General features: G+C 36.8%; 2 protein-coding genes across 4 annotated transcripts in view; one reads left to right on the top strand and one right to left on the bottom strand.

Annotated features, from left to right (window-relative positions):
- LOC136043482 (ankyrin repeat and sterile alpha motif domain-containing protein 1B-like) overlaps positions 1-14801 on the bottom strand; it is a 118219-nt gene extending 103418 nt beyond the window's left edge. Inside the window, exons 1-2 of one of the 3 annotated variants that reach the window (XM_065728405.1) lie at positions 14626-14753; positions 1-96 (exon numbers count right to left, since the gene is read on the bottom strand). In XM_065728405.1, the coding sequence (XP_065584477.1) occupies positions 1-11 (11 nt within the window). In that variant the 5' untranslated portion in view covers positions 12-96; positions 14626-14753. Of the gene's footprint in view, positions 97-14625 lie in introns of all 3 variants that reach the window. The other 2 variants (XM_065728399.1, XM_065728409.1) reach the window with 2 other exon arrangements.
- Positions 14802-14808: 7 nt separating this feature from the next.
- The window catches only part of LOC136043495 (transmembrane 7 superfamily member 3-like), a 47363-nt gene continuing 40164 nt past the window's right edge, over positions 14809-22007 (top strand). Inside the window, exons 1-4 of the mRNA XM_065728413.1 lie at positions 14809-15139; positions 17704-18030; positions 20262-20533; positions 21345-21516. Of these exons, the coding sequence (XP_065584485.1) occupies positions 15052-15139; positions 17704-18030; positions 20262-20533; positions 21345-21516 (859 nt within the window). The 5' untranslated portion in view covers positions 14809-15051. The remainder of the gene's footprint in view (positions 15140-17703; positions 18031-20261; positions 20534-21344; positions 21517-22007) is intronic.

Here is a 22007-nt window from a genome sequence, read left to right as displayed (position 1 = left end):
AAGAGCAGCATGCTCTTTTTTGAGTTTGAGATTTTTTGGTCTTGACGTTCTTTGAGTCTGGGGTACTGTCTCTGGTCCAAAATGGCTCAGTTTGACCTATGAAATTGGAAGCATTATGTTTTCACTGGAAGAATTATATCTTTATTCATTATTGTGAACAAAGGGCTACAATAATCCACAACCAATGGGACATTAACCTGATCAAAAAATTTGTGTTTATATTTTTTTTCTTAAATCTACACTATTGAGTTGAGATTCAAGCAGCTGCCAAGAGACTGAAGAATAGTATAATCCTAGGAGAATACTGTATATCAGCAGAGATGATAAACGTCTCAGTCGCCGCACTAATAATATTCTGAACCGCCTTTTTTGCTACAATATGGGAAAAGGAAAAGTGCCAGTTGATTGGAAGCACAGCATACTAATACGCCAGTTCAACAAGAGCCAAGAGCTGATATGGCACTAAAAACGAGGTCGAGGAGCCAAGAGCTCATATGGCTCTTGTGATGGGATCGGAACCTAAAGTTATAATACTACCCCCTGAAAATAACCCCTATAATATAATCCTTAATAAAAATCGGATCCCTATATAAAAAATATTCTATAATTACAGAGTAAGTGCAGGTACCAATTTCATTGTCATAGCACGTCCAGAAGCACCGAAGTCACTAAAACACTGGAAATACCCCCCTCAACTCCCCAAAAAAGAGCGGATCCAGTCCGGTTATGTTAATTACGTATCTAGGACTTGTGCTTATTCTTCCCACCAAATTCCATCCCAATTTCTCCGCTCTAAGAGTTTTCCAAGATTTTCGGCTTCCCCTCCAACTCCCCAATGTCACTGGATACGATCAAGATTTAAAATAAGAGCTCTGAGACACGAAGTCCTTCTAAATATCAAATTTCAGTAAGATTACCCGTTCGTAAGTTAAAAATACTTTTTTCTTATTTTTCTGAATTAATCGTCCTTCCACTCCCCCACCCTAGATATTCGAATCGGGGAAGCGACTATTTCTATCTTAATCTGGTCTGGTCCCTGGTAGGCCTGCCATCTTTCAGCGATCGCTGTATTAATCATGTATGTAGTTTCGGATCTTCTTCATGTAAAAATCGGGGTGGTCCAGGATTTGAACCTGTCACTTCTTACACCATAAGCGAGAATCATAACCCTAGACCAGCAAGCCAAACTTAAGAAGAGCAATCATTTGTTTTATCGGCAAATAAAATACTTCTTAACTATCTCGTTTGCTCGCTCTTCCCCAGATGGTTGAATCAGGGAACATACTATTTCCAATTTAATCTTGTCTGGTCCCTAGAAACGCCAGCCAACTTTCATTGCCCTAGCTTATCTGGAAGTGCCCAAACTAGCAAAACCGGGACCGACAGACAGACAAACAGACCAATGGAAAAAAATTGCGATCGCTATATGTTACTTGGTAAATACCAAGTGCTGCAAAAAGGGTGATGCCAATGTCCCAGAAAATTTGGCGAGGAATAAGCTTGCTTTTGGTCCCCGGTAAACTACTGGATCATGTCATTCTGAAGAGCATCCAAAATGAGCTCGAAAAGGGACTAAGGGACGAACAATACGGGTTCCGCCCGAACCGTTCTTGCGCTGATCTTATATTTACTTTGCGAGTCCTCACTGAAGAAAGTCGGGAATGGTGCTCAAAGCTTTACATGATTTTTATAGACTTTGAAAAGGCCTTCGACTCTGTAGATTGGGTAAGTTTGTGGAAGATTCTTATTTATTACGGGATCTCAAATAAAATATTGCAATTATCATAGCTCTTTCCGTGGACAGCGAGTGCTGCATCAAGACACCCGAAGGCCAAATCCAATACTTTCAAATCCTATCTGGTGACAAACAAGGCTGTGTACTGTCGCCGTTACTTTTTGCGATAATCATGGATTTTGTTCTCCGCAACTCCGTGACCTATGGTATCAAACTTTCTGCTGAAGTGACATTTGGCGACCTAGACTTTGCAGATGACATTACCATTCTACAGTCGTGCAAGTAATGTCTGCAAGAGCTTCTAAACAGGGTCATCAGAAAAGCAAGCAAACTTGGCATAAGATAAATTCACGCAAAACCAAAACAATGGCGACTACTGATTCCACACTTTATATCAGATGTGGAAATGAGAAAATCGAACAGGTCGTGGAATTCGGATACCTTGGAAGCATAGTGGAGAGTACGGGATTAACATTCAAAGAAATAATGACCAGAACAGGTCAGGCGAACGCCGCCTCCACTAGCCTCAAGCGCATAATGGAAGCTGAAAAATTACTCGACCCGGTTTAAATTGCGCCTGTTCAACAGCAACGTCATCCTGGTCCTCCTTTATGCAGCTGAACCCTGGAATTTGAACTAGCAACAGAAGAAGTGATTGCATTCGAGAACGACTGTCTTCAAAGACTGTTAGATATTCATTGGTCAGATAGAATCACAAATAAAAAAGTCCACCAAGTTGCCAACCAGCCTCTGGTGAAAGATATCATTAGAGCTTGGAGATAGAGATTCTTGGTCCATGTTCTCTGAATGCAGGACACTCAGATCCCAAAATCCACTTTACATTGACACCCAAACAGATGTCGAAGACGGGGAAGACCTTGGAACCCTTTGCATGAAAAGTCTTGTAGATGCCCTGGGTTCTTCTGGCGGCACAAACGGATCTTAGGTCTAAAGTTAAGTTAATCTACATTATTCTTACTTCCATTGTATATTAAAACATTTAATTCTGTTCTGATTAATTGTGATTGCAGTAATATTTTCAATCTAGTAAAGAGCGAGCAATAGCCTATGGTAACTAGGTTTAAAAACACATTGAAAAAACTTTCTAGTGAGATAGACATCTTGAAAGTGATTCATCTAACATCTCTTCTAGACTATGGGACAACATTTCTTGAGAGAGTTTTCAGAACCTCACCCACTAATAGAAAATCCTTCTAAAGTCACACATGAAAAGATACTTTCGACAGGGTCAAACCAATATTTACTGTATCTATTGTTGACGTTTATAATATAATACGTAAAAACAAGAAGCCTCTCTTGAGAGGTATAGATCATGTTTACACTAAAGATCTCCAACATGGAATCCCTTCACTTCTAAACCCTTAAATAAATGTTCATCATGCTGGCCAACAACAGTAGCTACAACGTTTTGTAAAATTTTTGAGAACTTGATAATGCCTGAGTTGAAAGATAAATATTATATGCCCCCATACCAATTTGGGTTCCAGAAAGGAATAGGGTGCACTTACGCACAGATGGCAATGTCGTCAGTTTTGATTGATGCTGACAAGTCAGGAGAGCCACTTGTTCTAGGGAGCCATGATGTCAGTCATGCTTTTGATTTGATAATTCACATGAAGACCCTTATTTAACTGTATAAGCGTAGGGTCAGTACTTGTATTATTTGAACTTCGTATGATATGTATACTCATTTAATTGTCATAGTTAATCTGTCAGACCGAATGATTACACAGACATACCTGTTCACCGTGGAGTAAGGCAAGGTGCCCTTACATCTTCAATCACGTTTAATAACTGTGTTCTGGGTGTAGAGTCTCAAGTGGTTTCCACTTGTATTTTAGAAGGGATAGATGTATCTCTTATTGCTTATGCAGACGATGTCTTCAACCCCAGCCAAACGGTACTGGCGTTTGAGGAAAAATTTCCCATTATGCGTTGGGAATATTCAAAGATAAATCTTAAGTTTAACGCTGAAAAGTCAAAAGTGGTACTATTCAATTGGGGCCCAGTTACCAAAGGCTATAAAGTTGATCTTGATGGAGTATTGATTACTCCTAAACCAGAATGAAATATCTTGGCCTCCGAATTGGTGATTCTCTTGAAGCAATTAAATAAAAAAAACAAGTTTTTTTTAACTGAAAGTAAGGAGCGACATTAAAACTTAAAACGAACAGAAATTACTTCGTATATGAAAGAGGCTGCTTCCTCATCAACGCCCCGCTCTTTACGCTAAAGTTTGACTCTGTCTCTCAATTCTTCTTTTTAAAACAGTAAAAAACTTTAGCGTAAAGAGCGGGGTGTTGATGAGGAAGCAGCCTCTTTCATATACGAAGTAATTTCTGTTCGTTTTAAGTTTTGATGTCGCTCTTTACTTTCAGTTAAAAAAACTTGTTTTTTTTATTTAATTTCTGAACGTTTTTGAATCAATGCATGTTTTGATTTTGGCTCTCCGCAGAGGAATAATTAAAACGAAATTTGTATTTTTTTTTTTTTTTGCTAAATGGCTTTCTCATAATTTTGAGAAAAAAAGAGCGGGGGAGGAAGCCTAGTTGCAATCCGATTTTTTTGGTCAATTAAAAAGGCAACTAGAACTTTTAATTTTTTACGAAATATTTTTATTAGTAAAAGATTTACGTAACTTATAAATTAGCTTACGTAAAGAACTTTTGTATTCTCATATTTTTATTACATATATGAGGGGGTTCGCCCCCTTGTCAGATCCTCGCTCTTTACACTAAAGCTTAAATTTTGTCCCAATTCATTAAGAATGACCCCATAATCACAAAAGCCGTAGAATAAATAGTTGAAATTACTAAAAATACTTTAACGTAAAGAGCGAGGTATTAGGAGGAGGTGAGCCCCTCAAATGGGTAATAATTTCTGTTCGTTTTAAGTTTTAATGCTGTTCCTTACTTCCAGCTGAAAGAACTTTTTCATATTTATTTTTTCATTGTGTTTTTAAATAATGCTAGTAAATCCTGCGCTCCCTTCATGGAGATTTTCTTCCCCCATGACAAATTATCGATGGAAAGTTCCCCCAGCATATCTCCCTCTTCTCAACCCCTCCCCCAACCAAAAAAATCATCCTGAAAACGCCTGTACACTTCCCAATAACCATTACTATATGTAAGCATTGGTCAAAGTTTCTAACTTGTTGCCCCTCCCATGGGGACTGTGGGGGAGTAAATCGTCCCCAAAGACATAGTTATACGGTTTTTCGACTACGCTGAATAAAATGGCTATCTCAGAATTTTGATCCGTTGACTTTGGTAAAATAATTAGCGTGGGAGGGGGCCTAGGTGCCCTCCAATTTTTTTGGTCACTTAAAAAGGGCACTAGAACTTTTCATTTCCGTTAGAACGAGCCCTCTTGCAACATTCTAGGACAACTGGGTCGATACGATCACCCCTGGGAAAAAAAAAAAAAAACAAAAAAAAACAACAAATAAACACGCATCCGTGATCTGCCTTCTGGCAAAAAATACAAAATTCCACATTTTTGTAGATAGGAGCTTGAAACTTCTACAGTAGGGTTCTCTGATACGCTGAATCTGATGGTGTGATTTTCGTTAAAATTCTATGACTTCTAGGGGGCGTTTCCCCCTATTTTCTAAAATAACGCAAATTTTCTCAGGCTCGTAACTTTTGATGGGTAAGACTAAACTTGATGAAACTTATATATTTAAAATCAGCATTAAAATGAGATTCTTTTGAAGTAGGTATTGGTATCAAAATTCCATTTTTTAGAGTTTTGGTTACTATTGAGCCGGGTCGCTCCTTACTACAGTTCGTTACCACGAACTGTTTGACTAGAAAGCTCTTCATTCGTCATTTTTAGCACCAGACGTCCAGTGCCTACGGTAGCATAGTATCTAATATAGTTCGTTTTAGTCGGTGGCTACTAGCTAAATTGTGTAACTCATATGCGCTTCCAATTTTTTTTATACACCTTTTTGGCGCACATTTTCGGCAATGGTTACCGGTATGCTAAGTATATCCTCGGCCTCCCCCCTTGGGCAAGTAATTCTTGGGTCAATAAGAGATACGGCATTATAAACCCTAATGCTACCATTGGTAGATGCATTGAAGCTTATAATTACGGAATCACTTGACACCCATGGTGTTCCCTTTTGAAACAGTAAATGCATTGTGTCTCTTTGTTGTTGTTTTTTTATTATTATTATTATTATTGTGCCTGTCATGTATAATATACGATTATTGTGCTTGTTTCCGTATTCTATGAATGGATTGTATGAATTATTGTGTTCTTATTTTATTGTTATTTGTCATTTTCCGTCTTTTTCTTTTCTTTTTCTTCTTCTCTTATACTCCCATTGTTTACAATGGGTCATAAATAAATTCAATTTAATCATATATATTTTAAGTTTAAATTAAAAGTCTGTTGCAAGAGCAATTTGGGCTCATTGAATAGAAACCAAAAGTTTTAGCTGCCTTTTTATGTGATTAAGTAAAAAAATTTTTTTTAACTGAAAGTAAGAAGCGACATTACAACTTAAAACGAGCAGAAATTACTCCATATATGAAAGGGGCTGTTCCCTCCTCAAGGCTCCGCTCTTTACGCTGAAGTTTGACTCTTTCTCTCAACTCTACTTTTTAAAACAGTAAAAAACTCTAGCGTAAAGAGCGGTGCGTTGAGGAGGGAACAGCCCCCTTTAATATTCGGAATAATTTCTGTTAACTTACGTAACGAACTTCTAAATTCGTATGTTTTTATTACTTATAGGATGGGGTTTGCCCCCTAACAATACCTCACTCTTTACACTAAAGCTTAAATTTTGTCCCAATTCCTGAAGAATCAACCCTGAATCACAAAGGCGGTAGAATAAATAGTTGAAATTACTAAAAATACTTTAGCGTAAAGAGCAATCTATTAGGAGAAAGTGAACCCCTCATATGCGTAATAATTTCTGTTTGTTTTAAATTTTAATGCTGCTCCTTACATTTGGTTGAAAAACTTTTTCATACTTATTTTTTCATTGTTTTTTTAATAATGCTAGAAAATCATGCGCCCCCTTCATGGAAACTCTCTTCCTCCAGGACAAAGTCCTCTATGGAAAGATCCCCCACGTAACCCCCTCCCCCAACCCCTCCTCCTCCCAACCAAGAAAAACGCCAGAAAACGTCTGTACAATTCCCAATAACCATTACTATGTGTAAACACTGGTAAAAGTTTGTAACTTGCAGCCCCTCCCACGGGGACTGTGGGGGAGTAAGTCGTCCTTACAGACATAGTTAGTAGGTTTTTCGACTATGCTAAATAAAATAGCTATCTCAGAATTTGGATCCGGTGACTTTGGGAAAAAATGAGCATGGGAGGGGGCCTAGGTGCCCTCGAATTTTTTGGTCACTTAAAAGGAGCACTAGAACTTTTAATTTCCGTTAGAATGAGCCCTCTCGCAACATTCTAGGGCCACTGGGCCGACACGAACACCCCTGGGAAAAAACAAAAACAAATAAACACGCATCTGTGATCTGTTTTCAAGCAAAAAATACAAAATTCCATATTTTGTAGATAAGAGCTTGAAACTTATGCAGCAGGCCTGAACGCTGAGTCTGATGGTGTGATTTTCGATCAATCATCGTTAGAACGAGTCAAGATTTCATGACTTTTAGGGGGTGTTCCCCCTTATTTTTTATAATAAGGCAAATTTTCTCAGACTCGTAACTTTCGATGGGTAAGACTAAACTTGATGAAACTTATATATTTAGAATCAGCATTAAAATGCGATTCTTTTGATGTAACTATTGGTATCAATATTTCGTTTTTTAGAATTTCGGTTACTTTTGAGCCGGGTTGCTCCTTACTACAGTTTGTTACCACGAACTGTTTGACCAAAAAGAATGAAGATCAACTGGCCCCCCTACCATACCCCTATTTTCTCCAAAGACATCTGATCAAAATTTTGACATAACCATTTTATTCAGCACAGTTAAAAGTTCCAATAACTATGCCTTTAAATATATTCCCCTCCCCCTGTCATTGTACTTGGGAATAGGACTGGAAAAGGCCTTTTATTCCTAGTTTACGTCAGCATTCAAAGCCCCAGATGCTACCCCCTAACAACCCCACCACACTACATAATTAACACTCAAATAAGGCTGAGCTGGAATCTCGGCTTAAAACACTTAATCCAAATAAGTCTGTTGGGCTAGACGGCATTTATCCAAAACTCTTGAAAGGAAGCTCACTTCCAATTAGTACTGCCACCCTCAAAGCTCTTCCCAAAGTTTACTGACGCCTAAGTCACAGCAATGGACAGGAAAGTTGCCCATATCTCGTCAATACACCAGGGTTGCCAACAGCGATACAGTTGTACCATTTTTGTACATTTCACCTCTAAAGGTACATTCTGGTACAATCACAAATTTCCTGGTATATTTTACAAAATGTGGTACAATAAGATTTAACTGGGCGTTAGGACGCAGCAAGCGAAGGGAATTGTAGTTTTTATTTGTTTTCTCTTCTAGAGTTTTAAGTTCTCCTTTACAAATTTATTTAAGTGGATGTTGTTGGCCTCTTGCAGTCATAATATAGCGTGAAGCAGCACAGCCTTCTGTACGGTAGGTACAAAATAGGTGAGCAGCTATCTGGAGAAGTGACACCAGAATGGTCTCTACAAGGGAAAGCAGATCTCCCAAATTTCTGTGAAAGAAGATATCTGATGCTTAGTTCTCTTTATTGTATTGTAATTATCCGATGGTCCTCGTCTTGCCCATAGCAAAACACGTAAAAAATAGATATGGTACAATTTTTTGACCAGTGGTACAATTTTATGGCGTCTTGCGGTACTTTTTCTTCCGAAACGTTGGCAACGCTACAACACACAAAGGAGGAGACAGGAGAAGCGTTTTCAATTATAAGCCAATCAGTATTACCTCTGCTGCTGGTACAATCCTAGAAGGCATTATTAACGCTGTTGTTCTCAAACATTTGGTCAACAATAACCTTCTATCTAAACAACAACAGGGATTCCAACCAAGTAGACAAGTTGAAATGATCTGACTGATTCATAAAAATCACATAACTGAGCTTCTTGACTAAGGTCTCGCAGTGGATATGGTTCTACTAGAATTTGCTAAAGCCTTTGATAAAGTCTGTCATTGAAGGCTCCACCTGAAACTGAAGGCAATTGGAATTGAAGAGGGTGTGGCGGACTGGATAATCCCTTTCTTCTGGGGGAGAAAGCAGTGGGTCAGAGTTTTTGGGGAAGATGGTACAGCTTACGACTCTGAAATAGCAGAATTCTTACATGGGATGCTTCAAGGAGCTGTTTTGGCGCCTACACTTTTCAATGTTCACATTAACAACACTCCAAGAACCATTACAAATAAACTTAGCCTGTATGCTGATGTCTTGAAACTTATTGGTCCTGTTGACACAGCAGGGTGTGGCCTCAATATTTATTTATTTAAGAATTAACGACGCTTCTTGACTACTAAGGTCCCTGTGTCGGCCCTGCAGTGCATTCCTGCAGCGTGATTCGATCTCTGGGTCCCGTATTACCAAGCTAAGGTCAAATCCACTGCGCTACCACAGGACTTGTGTGGCCTCAATACAATCAGATCTAGACAGCTTTTGAAAAAAAGCCAATATATAGAGGCTTGAGTTTAATGTTCAAAAATGCAAGGTTCTCCATTTTAGAAGAATAACCAACAATGCAATATTCAATGTCATCAAATGCTTGCATGAGAACCAATTTCCAGGAGTACCCTACTTTAGAAAGACTTTTGAGGGTCATTGTAGATGAAGACCTTAAATTCAACTGCTACACCAAGCTGCAGAAGCAGGGGCTGACCAAACTCTTGGAATCATCAAGTGCACTATTACCAGTAGATCCCCAGCTAAAGTCAATAAACTCTACAAGAGCTATGTGAGACCAAGATTGGACTTCGGAATGAGCATTGCCATGCCAATAAATAAAACAGACCAATTGGCTCTCAGATCTGTCCGAAGACGGGAGATAAAACGTGGAAAGGGCTTCGAAAATAATGAGTATACATGCTGACCACAGAGGATTAAGCTGCCAGCTCTTACATACTGTTGACAAAGAGGTGACATGGTAATGACCTAAAAGCTGCTCCAGTCTTACAACAAAGACATTTTTTTTAGCCTGCCTGGTCTTCAAGTACCAAAGACCATTCAATGAGGCTATTCTGCAAGCATGCCATGACAAGAAAAAAGAAACCATTTTTTCTACAACCACATCATAAGTCTTTGAAATGATTTAAGCAAGACAACAAGGGGATCACCAACTGTCAACAGCTTCAAATCAAATCTTAACAAGGACTGGGCAGCTAAACCATGGCTCACATAATGGGATGCAGCACATGTCTTGCAGTCCTATCATCACTGACTGGCATACATTGGATTTGTCCATAGTGCTAGCAAGTGTAATTTAAGGTGATTTAAGGAAGTTACAAAATTTACCCTTTGTTCACATATAGTATTTGTTATTGAAAAATATACAGGGTCTTTTTATTTGGGGGGGGGGGTAACTGTAGGAGAGGATTTCCCACAAGAAGAATTTTTCATGGGGAGGCAAGATTTCTGGGGAAAATTTTCCATTTTATATGGGGGAAGGGAAGGGGCTTTCCTGGTATGATTCGAAAAATGGTCAGAAATGAAATGAAAAATACTAGCTTCCTCAGCTGAAAATGAGAAGCAACACTAAACCTTGAAAATAAAAACAAATTATATTCCGTTTTATGCTAAATTTTGACATTTTGTCACAATTCTTTAAGAAAGACTGTTCAAACAAAAAGACCATTTACCTTGATTGAGAAGACTTTTTTTTAACCTTAAGACTTTAGGATAGCCTAAAGAGGAAGAGAGCTGAAGAGGGGACATTCCTCTTATAGATAGAATAATTTCTGTTCATTCTATTTAATTATAATAGGGAACAATGTGTCATTTTAACAGCCAACAATAAAATTTGCAAAGGAAGTGATTGGTACATTTGGAAAGACCATAAGAAAATGTAGGCATTGGTGCACAATTGTGGCTCTTGAGAAGAAACATGTTAAGAATACAATTTTTACTTCATAATATGTAAATTTTGAAGCAACTTCCACAATAATTTACCACCCCCCCCCACCTTCTTACATGCAAATACATAGCCCAAATTATTTACAGTTGATTCTTCATAATTTGTACCTCAATGACTTGAAATCCTTGATATATCAAGTTATTTTCTATCCCCTTGAAACAAACAATCTAAGTTGAAGAAAAACCATACAAAACTCAAAACAATTCTGCTGGTGTATTTTACCTCTGTAAGTTCAAGTGACCCAAAAATTACCTCTATAACTTGAAAGTCATTAGATAAGTCATCATTTAACTTTCACTTTACCTCCTTAAGTCAAAGTTTACCTCTGTAACTTGAAGTTTTTCCAATAGACCTGTTATTCAAAACCCTGGTATTCAGGTTGCAACATGCAAACTTTGATGTGTGTTGGTTTGTTTAACATTTTTTTTTCAGATTTGGTTAATATCCAGTTGTCTATTTCTTAGCAAACCAAATTTATTAATGACATTTGAAGGTTGAATCTTGATATTTGAAAGTAAAGTCTTGATATGTCAAGTCTATAATACACTAATAAAGTTATTCTTAACTTTGTAGTGGCTGTAGGGAGTATATTTATTGATTTTTTTTTAATTCTGTAACTCGAATTTCCATTTGGATTACCTCTATAGCTTTCTACCTTTGTAAGTCAATTTTTATATATCATGATCTCCATTGTAGTATCACCTGCCTGGCCCACATGTGTTCTCCCTTTGCAAGTGTTAATGCTACCCCATGTACTTTGCTTAGCTTATTTTGCATTTTATATTAAAGGTGCTTGGGTCATAATAAAAGATTGAATCAACTTCTACATGATGTCAGAAGAAAAAATCTAAAATGGATGTCCAACAGCCTTCAATCAATTGGGATGCTCATGATTTGGAAAGCAAGTGAACAAAATTTTAAGACCGTGCTACATTTATATGGCATGGCCCTTTAGCAGGAAAGACAGAAAAAGTGCTATGTGCTTATCTCCTCATCTGGGTTGGATATAAAGGGAATGAAATATTCAAAACATTGATGTGCCAGTAGCAGAAGTGGATAAAATAACAGCATATATTAAAAAGTTTAAAGATTATGCTGCACAAAACGCAACCAAGTTTTCTCATGGTATGTGCTTAAGAAAAGAGAACAACTGGAAACAGAAAATATAGACTAATTCATTACCATACTTAAGATTCTTGTAAAATCCTACTGAGGAGAGTGAAATGATTCAGGACAAAATTGTCTGCAGTATAAACAATTAAACAATCATCAATACACTGTCAGCAGAAAGCAATAAACTGATATATAAAAGGACCATAACAATCTGCCAAACATATGAAACAACCCAAGCACAACTAAAAACATTTAAAGAGAAATAAAGCAAGAACTTGATCAGAATCAAGGAACTAGAAAAAGCTGGTAGCCAAAAATCTGGAGTGTTTTTTTTTTGATGGAAAATTTACTAAACATCATGCTTGCCCTGCAAAAGGGAAGTTTTACACAGAATGCAAAAAAGTCATCCATTTTGCCAGGGTTTGTACAGTAAATACTACAGAAGATCAGGATAGTACATATGCAACATGTGGAGAATGCCTATTTAGCTTTGATCCAAGTAGAGAATTAGACTTATATCTATTTAGTCTGCTGGTATAACAGCAAGGATGGAGCCTACACAACCATAATCATTATAAGACAGATCCAGGTGGATTTTAAGGTTGATACTGGTGCTCAAGCAAACTTGATCCCACAGCACTACCTAGATATGCAATCTCCTAAGATAGTATTACAGACAACCAGTCATAGTCTCACAAGTTACCATGTTTCCTAGATACCTTCACTTGAAACTTGTGAATTGCATTGTAGTTACCAACAAGAGCAAATTCAACTCCAGATATTCTATGTAGTGGCATAAAGGGCCACTGCTATTTTTGGACTGAAATCAAGCAGACTTAAATCTGGTGACATTTATCCTCAATGTTGACATGCAGAAGCAGCCAGATTGTCCTGTCTAACATGCACACCAAAAAGTTATAACCACATTCTTGAAGCAATCAAAAAGCTTGCAGGAGAGTGTGAAATACATTTGAAAGAAGATAATACTGTAATAAACCCCACAAGAAAGGTGCCCATATCAATGAGAGACAAGCTTGCCAACCTTGAAGAGCTAGGCAGGTAATACTAGGACACTTATTGCTTTAAATATGCATAAGTTAAACTATATGGTACCTAACTCAAATAAAACTTGAGGTCCCACATAACTCTGAGTTATCATGAGTCAACTTTAGTTCCCATGCACTTTGCCCTGTGTCACTCTTGTTTCAACTTAATATATGTAATTGAATCAACACTGACAAAATCAATAAAAGTAAAAACATATGAGGGACATGCAATTTAGGCTACATATTTGCACATTGGGGATGGGGAAGTTAGGGGTAAAATAAAATGGAATTGGCTTCAGAATATGTCAACTACAAATGTTTTCTGCATATTATGAAGTAAGAATTGTTTCTTAATGTATTTGTTTCTCAGGCCCTGATTGTCGATTAGTACCAAAATGTACACAGCAATGTGTTCACTTTCTTCCTTGGTAAGTATTGAAAAAAAAACTCAAAATTGAATGCTATGGGCAATATCAGATAAGGATGAGAATGGAGGGGTGGGGTGGTGCATTGTCAGAATATCAAAAAACATATTTGAAAAAAAATCAGTTATAGAACAAAATGGTAGATCTACTATTCTACTATGTTATTACTTTAGCACTTCCTTCAGAACAATTGGTGTTCTCTGGTGTCACTGTGTTTAATTCAGAAAAGGAATCAGTAAAATCCTAGAATAGGCTTTTTGTCTATCTAGGAAATTATCTCAGGAAGGTGACTGAAATGCTAAGGAAGCAGAAATAACCAGGGAAAAAGCTCCAGCATTTTTATTGGGGGCAAGATGGGTCTATATCTAGAGAGTCAAGGGGCTTGGGCTATATAATAATTTATTTCCCAAATTATTGAGGGGGCAACTCCCCCCAGATAAAATGATACCACTGGAAATAGACTATGTCAAGAGTCTCAATGATCTAACTAGGCTAAGAAGGCTAGGTATTTTGAAGTAGCCTACCTATCTGCTAGGCTATCTCTATCCTGTTCTCTCTTTACAATAAACATCTTTGATGACCTTTTAGCCTATAATCTTTACATAAGCTTATAAAAGTAAAATCTTAAGGAATACAGTTAGACTAGTGTACAGCTCAAATGAGGCACAAGCAGCATAAACTGTTTTGAACTCTATACAGGATTTCAAAATCTATTCCTTAAATTTAGAGGAAAAACCTTAATAGGCTAATATGGTTTATGATTTTTCTGAAATAATAGGAATTGCACTTTTAAATTGCACTTTTAACTGCTAGCAGCAGTAACAGACTTAACACCCAAATTTAAAGGTGAAATGTTTTCTGTTACAATTTAGGTAGCCAACCTGTAATCCAATTAAAAATTCTAAGCCCTAGAAATGAAGTAAGCCTAATGGCTAAAGAGATTAGTTTGATACCACCTTCTGAGTGTAGCCTATATTCTAACCTAGGTCCTGGATTCTTTACAAAAAGGTTCATTCACCTAATTCAGCTAGGCCTACTATATGAAATAGCAGAAATTTCCTCACATAAAACTCTACCAAGGAATCTTTCAACAAAATATTAAAGGAATTAGGCTATTAAAAGTCAAATTAAAGGAATAACCTAAATCAGTTAGCTTGCCTAATCCTAAGGTTCCTGCCAACCTTCTCTAAGTGTTTGGGGGAACATTGATGTTTTTACCTAGCTAATGGTCCGACTTTCTTCCATTTTAGCAATAGCTTTTCAGCCTGTGTAATATTCCCACTTCTAGAGGCCTCAATTAACCCCTTTTCCTTCACCATTGCTAGTATGACTCATCTCATATTTTGCTATCGATTTAGTCACATGTTAATGTTTTCGTAATTGATGAAAGAGACAGTGGTTCTTATTTAGAAAGTTACTAAATGTATACACAAGGAAGTTTTGAGCATTGAATCTTAGTGAGGAGATTATTATATTTACTGCATAAATTCATGGGCATCGTGTAAATTAAAACACAAATCAAATTAAGTTGCTCCCTTAAACGTTTTTTTGTTTCATTTTCCTTTCTATTTCTGTAGCAATACAAGTGAAAAATCTGAAGAGCTGCTGTAAAATACATTTCTACTAGTTCTACTGGTTTCAAGGATGAATTTCCGTCGGAACTTGCAGAACAGTTTTATAACCCTACTGATACTTTTTTCTACTGGAGATTTTCAAGAATCCAAAATTACCGGTAAGTCTCATTTCTGTCATTCTTTATGATAGTTTCCTGAAAGTTTCAATGAACAGATCGTGGTATACCCAAATCTGACAGGGTGTCCTTACCTGTGGAATAGAGGGGACGTTATTTAAAGGCTTTAGGTTTATAGAAACATCGCGACATCAATTTACGGAAATTGGAGGGGAAGGAGAGGTTTTTTTTCAATATCTTGGAAGAACGAGTTTGTCCTATTATGCGATTTTTTCAACAAAAACACCAAAAATGGCATTTCCTATGAAAATAACTCAGAAAGGTATTTTTCAAAATTCCTGGGGGACCAAAAAACTAGGGGCCACAAGCTGGACACAATATCTTTTTCTACTTTCAGGGATTAATAGCTCTTCGGAATCTGTACCTGGCTGTGCTTTTCAATATTAAGATGAATAAGAAAAATAGAACAGTGCTATGCTTTGAAGTTATTATTACTATTAACCTTGTTCACGCTATTGATCAGAAATGAAAGAATGTCGTTACCAATTAAGACAAGCCATTTCACTATTCAAGATCGGGCTTTAAGCGCTACTTCTGCAATGTTTCATTACCTACCGTTATTTATACATATGACTTGATATGGATAATTTTGTCTAATGCTGTGTGACTTCCCAAACATGGGGATAATTTATAGTGCCCAACATTTGATCTTTAGAACTCAAGCAATATTTATAAATTTATTTACTTTTTTTTACTTGTGCTTTACATTGGTCAGGAGAATATGTTGGATGATGTCTGGATTTTTTTTTTATTGTTGTATTCCACAATAACGTTTTACTCTGATATCGTCGTTCTTTTGGCAAAAATAAGGTTAAGCAATAATATCAAAGTTGGAGTATGTTTCCACCCTCAGAAAATTTACTCTAAGAAAGAACAAAGCTACTAGGTAGCGGGCAATTGCTGTGACAACCTCGTTAAGGTATTTTTGAGAGCTTCGGTTATGAGTTTCCCATGGCTTAAGGGGATCGATTTTTGTTTGAATTAGAGATTCCTATTATAGATCATCAAAGCCAAGACAAGTTCGGTGGCTGTCAGAACATGCTTGCATTTACACGATCTTTTCGTCGTGGGTTTCTTACTAGCTTGCTTGCGTCAGTTGAGTTTGTGTTCCCAATGCTTAGTGGTTGCATCCCTTGCTTTAGACACGGTTTGTCGTCTGGCTAAATCATTTTTCTTGAATATTTTGCATCAACGGATGAGTCTTATGTGACCAAATCTGTGGGTCCAGATTAAATTCTGAACGTTGGGCTGAGCCCCTGTTGCTCACGACTTTGGTGATTGCCACCTTTAAAGCTGATATTTAATACAGCTACTACTCATGATAACTCACTGCAGCAGCAAGACACCTGAGACCTTCACAGCTACATGTGGTCCTCCTCCATCCCAACCATTTAAAGCCTCCCTCTTTACCCCCTCCCAAGAAATTCTAATGTCCCTTAAATCCTATTTACGACCTCCTCCCACTCAATTTAGGGACAACCTGCTTCCGTTTGGCCCTAGAGGGTTTACCAAAAAGGACGATTTTGGCAATCTGTAATCCGCAGAACGTATCCTAGCCATCTCAACCTTTCTCTCGTTATATTTCAAGAAAGTGGGATAGAATCAGCTTTTTTCGTACAGAATACTGTTTGAAATACAGTCATTCAGACGGTACCCAGAACAATAAGAGGAAAATTCCTGTGGGAAATACCTAACACATCTTCCTAAATCCTTTGGAGTGCCCATGTTTCAGAACTAATACTTGACTCCTGTCATCACTGTAGCTTCTAATATTCTAATCTTCGTTCTGAGACTTATCTTCCTGTTCTTCTTTTCCACTGTGAAAAAACACCCCGGGCCTTGGCTATTCTACTTTTGAACTCTTTGCTGCATCCACTATCTTTACTAACAATACTACCTATGCAATTGAAGCTCTTCACTTGGTGCTTCACTGAATGTGGGCTTCACTGACTGGTTTAATATGGTATCACTGACTACCTATGATAAGTTCTTCCAATATCCTTTTTAGGAGGGATCTCGTTGCTTGTGCCATGGTTTATCAAGGTGACAAGAAAGATATCTAGGCACACAGCTTGCTCTGATTACTGGAAGAAGGAAACATATAAGCAAGAGCATTGGAGAAACAGCTTGGTCTGACATTGCAAATCCATCTGGAATGGACTTGCTGATGGTATTATCCTAACTCGATCTTCTGTTGATTCCAACAGTTTGAAAGACCTGAAAATTATAAAGATAAATTATTATCTACCTTGGTACTCTCCCTGTCCTAGTCGTCCTGTTTGCTTTATACTCTCCCTCTTTCTTCCTCACTCTCTTTATCTTTATCTACTTTCTCTCTCTCTATCTTCCTGTGCTCCCCAGCCTCTCTTTTTCTCTCTCTTTCCTCTCTCTCTCTCTCTCTCGCTTCCCTTCTCTTTCTCTCCCTTCCCCTCTCTATCTCATTCCCTCCCTGTTTCTCTTTCTCTCTCTAGTTCTTTATCCTATAAGCAGTTTTTATCAGGCATTTCATAAGCTCCTTAATAATAGTTTTGAGCAATTTATTTTAGCCCTTGATGAAGTGAAGCTAGACTCCAGTGTCCAGCCAAATGACGAAATGCTGCTCATGCACCCAAACAGTGCCATCAGAATCACAGCGATAAATGTCCCTTCGACTGCTCGATATATTCTCATGCAAGCCCATTCACATTTCCATAATGTCACCCTGTCATACGACATCAATCCCGTCGAAGATCGTTTTGTAACTGGCCGGAATTTGGGTCTACTTGTTGAAAACCGAGAAACCAACAATACAAAGCCACTCTTTCTCAAATATGAAGCTAATGGCAACAATTCAATTTCCATTCTGATTTTTAGTCATATAATTTCTTATAAAGGTAAGAGATTATGTTTTTTTGCTATTCTTCACTGCCTGCTTATTTTGCTCATGGGTCGCTCAGTATTTTTAATATCATTGCTAAAAAAAAAAGATCAGTATAAACTTGGATTAAATTTTTGTTTGAACTACTTTATTGAGCCCAGGAAGACCTAAAAGTCTTTCTAAAAGTAAAATTTTAATGGTTGACCTGTTTCATTTTTTTTTTTTGCTCTATCTAGAATTAACTGATAGTTTAGAGAATCTAATGCTATAATAGAAAAAAAAATCAAACAAAAATTGTGATTGGAAAATGATAATAGATTCTAGGTTGTTCAACGATTTTTGATCCACAGAACATATTCCCTGCAGAAATTATCTTTTTGGGGATGACATAAACCATATATGTTTATCGTCCCATTCGGATTTGTTGGGATCTTTTTTTTTAAATCTGAATATGTACCTTTTTTCTTTCTTATTCTTGTTGGAAAAACGTTCTGAGAGCAAATGCAACGTTTGAGAATCAAATCTAAAATAGTTTTGCTCAAAACTTGGTTTTTGTTTTTTATTAGAAGATATATATGATCTTTCTTTCCTTTATTTGTCCTTATAGTACTCACACATGTGAAATTACGATTAATCTAAATAATTGGGATGGGGGCAGTTTGACTGATAGGGAAGGATAAGGGCCCTCCGCCTATAGGAAACAGAAAAAGCACAATCAGTGTGAAATATTACTATATTTTTGTTACAACTCACTAGAGTTGCCTTATTGAAGATCTATGTGACTCCCATGTATTTTTTTCCGATCGCTTGTGTTGGAGGATGTGGTTGCTTAAAGTTCGGGAGGGAGGGCTACAATCATCTGCATTTGAAAGCCTTTGTGCCCTCTTAAAGCCGCCAAATAATTGGAGAGGGACTGGCTCTGAGATACCCATTAGTTCACAATAGTCAAAAGGTGTAACAAGTACTTTGTGAGGTCAATACAATCCCCCCTCCCCCCGAAGGGACAAAGATCCTGATAGTTAGAGATTACCCGTTGTTTACTCATATACTCCAGTAGGAAAAGCAGCCATGTTCGGCCTTCGTTGCCTAGCCAGCTTAGAAATCTTAGGGATTTTTGCCAGGCTAAGGTTTTCCAGACCTTTCCAAGGGTTTATTCCTGAATTAATATGGGACTTTGAATAAACCAAAAGATGTTATGTAGCCCACACCCTAGTTTCTAAAATATATTACCTGCACTATCTTCAGAATGACCGGGGGGCGAGTTTCCGGGGGTTTTGGGGGTGGGGCGCATAGCCTTACAATATTGACTTTAAGGAAGAGGCACTTGCGAATAAAAAGACATTACATGCACCAAGGCTAAGAAAATTGCATATCTGCAATATGTATGGGGCGATTCTATGGATTGGGTTTTATCTATTTGGTAGTGTTTGGGGAAGGAAAGGGGGACCAAGGTGACCAGAAGTTCTATGTTGACTAGGTGGGAGGGGCTAAAAAAATCATTCCAAATACCTAAATGTGCACCTTAAGCCCTTATTACACTTAGAATATCTGATTTCAAATTATTACAACAGCATAGGTGTAAAGTCTGTCTGTTCTTGAATCTGTTCAAGGTGACTAAAATCTATTCTGCTGGGAGACATTTAGGACCTTTTAGGACTATAATCTGTTCACGTCGAAGTAGGTATCTCTGGGAGAGGACTAAGTAAAACTTGGACTTTTTTCGTTTTTACACTGACTCTGGATTTGGCTGGTACTAGCACCAAGTCCGGACTTAGATTATTTGTGTATCTGCATTGATCTTGTTTTGCTTTTCTTCAAGTTATGAGTTTTTGCAAAGTTAGGAAACTTTTGAAGCTAGAAGTTAGTTTTTAAGTAGTGTCGGGACTTGGAACGCTTTATAACTGGATATTGAGGGAGGGGTTTAGAGAGATTATTGACCTTGTTTTTGCTTCCACTCATACAGATTGGAATTTCAGTTATGGCTTGGATGATTGTAGTTGTAAAAAATGCAGTAGACGCATTTTTTCCACTAAAAAGTATTTATGGACAAGCTCAGAATTTTTACCGATGCAAAATTAAAAAAAAGCCAGAAAGCGGATCTCTTTCTTAATTGAACTGAGTTAACCGATTTTAAATCTCTTAACTCTTTCAACTAAGCTAGTCTCTTAACTGAACTGACTGTCTCTGTTTTTTAGAAAATACTTAATTCAGATGTTATTTTATTTCTTTGTCTCTTTTTTTTTTCAGATCCTATACCGGGTGCGTGTAATGTCGAGTTTTCTGTTGAATTAGCCCCTTACCTTCATACCCGATTCAATAACTACTCAATAACAGTGGAGCATCAACCAGCCCTATCGCCTTACCCTAAGCGTTCGTCCAGGCCATCATGCGAGAACGAGTTTTTAGAGTACGAGCTTTATCATTCATACCTTTCCCCAATGGAATTTACCGAAGAATTATACTTTCAGAAAATATTACAGATGAGTGATTTGGAAACTGCCCGAGAGATAGGGAGAGAGGTAAGATTTAGTTCGAGATGACATCTTTTTCTTGGGCGTGTCCCATGCTTATTTGAATTTGCATATTTCAACAAATATTTCTGGGGCTTTGGATACTTCAACGCATTTGTTCCAGATTTTACTAAAAAAAAAAAAAAAAAAAAAAAAGAATAACCCCATAACCCCATTAACTTTATTTTTGTAATCATTCTCCTGAAAATCCTTTTTTAAAGCATTTTTTATGTCCTAAGCATTCAGATCCGTGTATATTATCAGATTTTCTCGGGGCTCTGACACAATAGCTCTAGATTTTATAAAAAAAAATTTTTCTTTTTTACCATTTTGTTTAATATAACTTTAATTTAATAAATGAACTGTATTTTTAATCTATTCTTCTTAAAATAATTTTTCTAAGGTGTTGTTTTTTATGTGCTAAGCATTCAGATTTACATGTTTAAGAAAAAATTATCCGGGTTCTGGATTCTTTAAAATTTTGGCTACTTTTTTACTAAAACCATATTAACTTCCTTTTCGAATTCTCTTAAAGTTCTCTTCAAAATACTTTTTAGTGTTTTACTATTTTTTTATATAGATTTCATTCTAATAACTAAGCTTTAATAAATTCGTTTTTTAATTCATCCTCCTTAAAAAAAAATATATAATTTGTCATTTTTTATGTCCTAAGCGTTCATATTTACATATTTTAAGAAACATTTTCTGGGATTCTGAATTCTTTAACATTTTGGCTGTGGATCTTACAAGTTTTTTCTTTTTTACTTAAACAATAGTATTCTCCTTAAAGTACTGTTTACTCTTTTACCACTTTTTTCAGATTCGCCTATTTGGATTTGCTCCCAAAACTAGGTCAAAGTTTGCCAATTATCCAGGTATTGGGCAAGTGTTCAGTGTTGTCGTTACCTCAAAATTGTCAAATGTTTCATCTGTTTATGTACCTGCTGCCAGCTATGGTTGTGATCCTGTTCTTGAGGAGTGCCAAACAATTAGTAAGTGCTATCATTTCATCTATGGCAGTTCAAAATAAACTGTGCAAAATGTGTTGCTCCTCAATATTCGATGAAAATATGCAAATATTTGTTCAAAATGTGTTGTTGCTCGAAATCCGATGAAAATATGTAAATATGTGGGTGCTGTTGCTCGAAATCCGATGAAAATATTTAAAAATAATATCATTCAAAGTATTATAAATAATATGTAAAATATTATAACTCAAACGTGATAAGATATATAAGAAAAATAAAAATAAAAATTGTCGTAAGAGCCATATTAAATACTGTAAAACGGTTATGTCCTCCCAAGTCTCTATTAGTTTATGCTTTATTCTTCTTTTGCTAAAGTCTGACGTAAATAGTGTCTCTTCAGTATTTTCATTTAAAAACAATCTTTTCAAAATGTTCGCCTTTGAGATATTCCTTCGTAATTAACATTTTTCATCCTAATCTTTAAGCATCCAGTTTTTCCAACTATTCCTGACTGT

Source organism: Artemia franciscana, chromosome 2 (assembly GCF_032884065.1).
Source record: "Artemia franciscana chromosome 2, ASM3288406v1, whole genome shotgun sequence".
Classification (NCBI taxonomy): domain Eukaryota; kingdom Metazoa; phylum Arthropoda; class Branchiopoda; order Anostraca; family Artemiidae; genus Artemia; species Artemia franciscana.
This window is presented reverse-complemented; position numbering and strand designations above follow the sequence as displayed.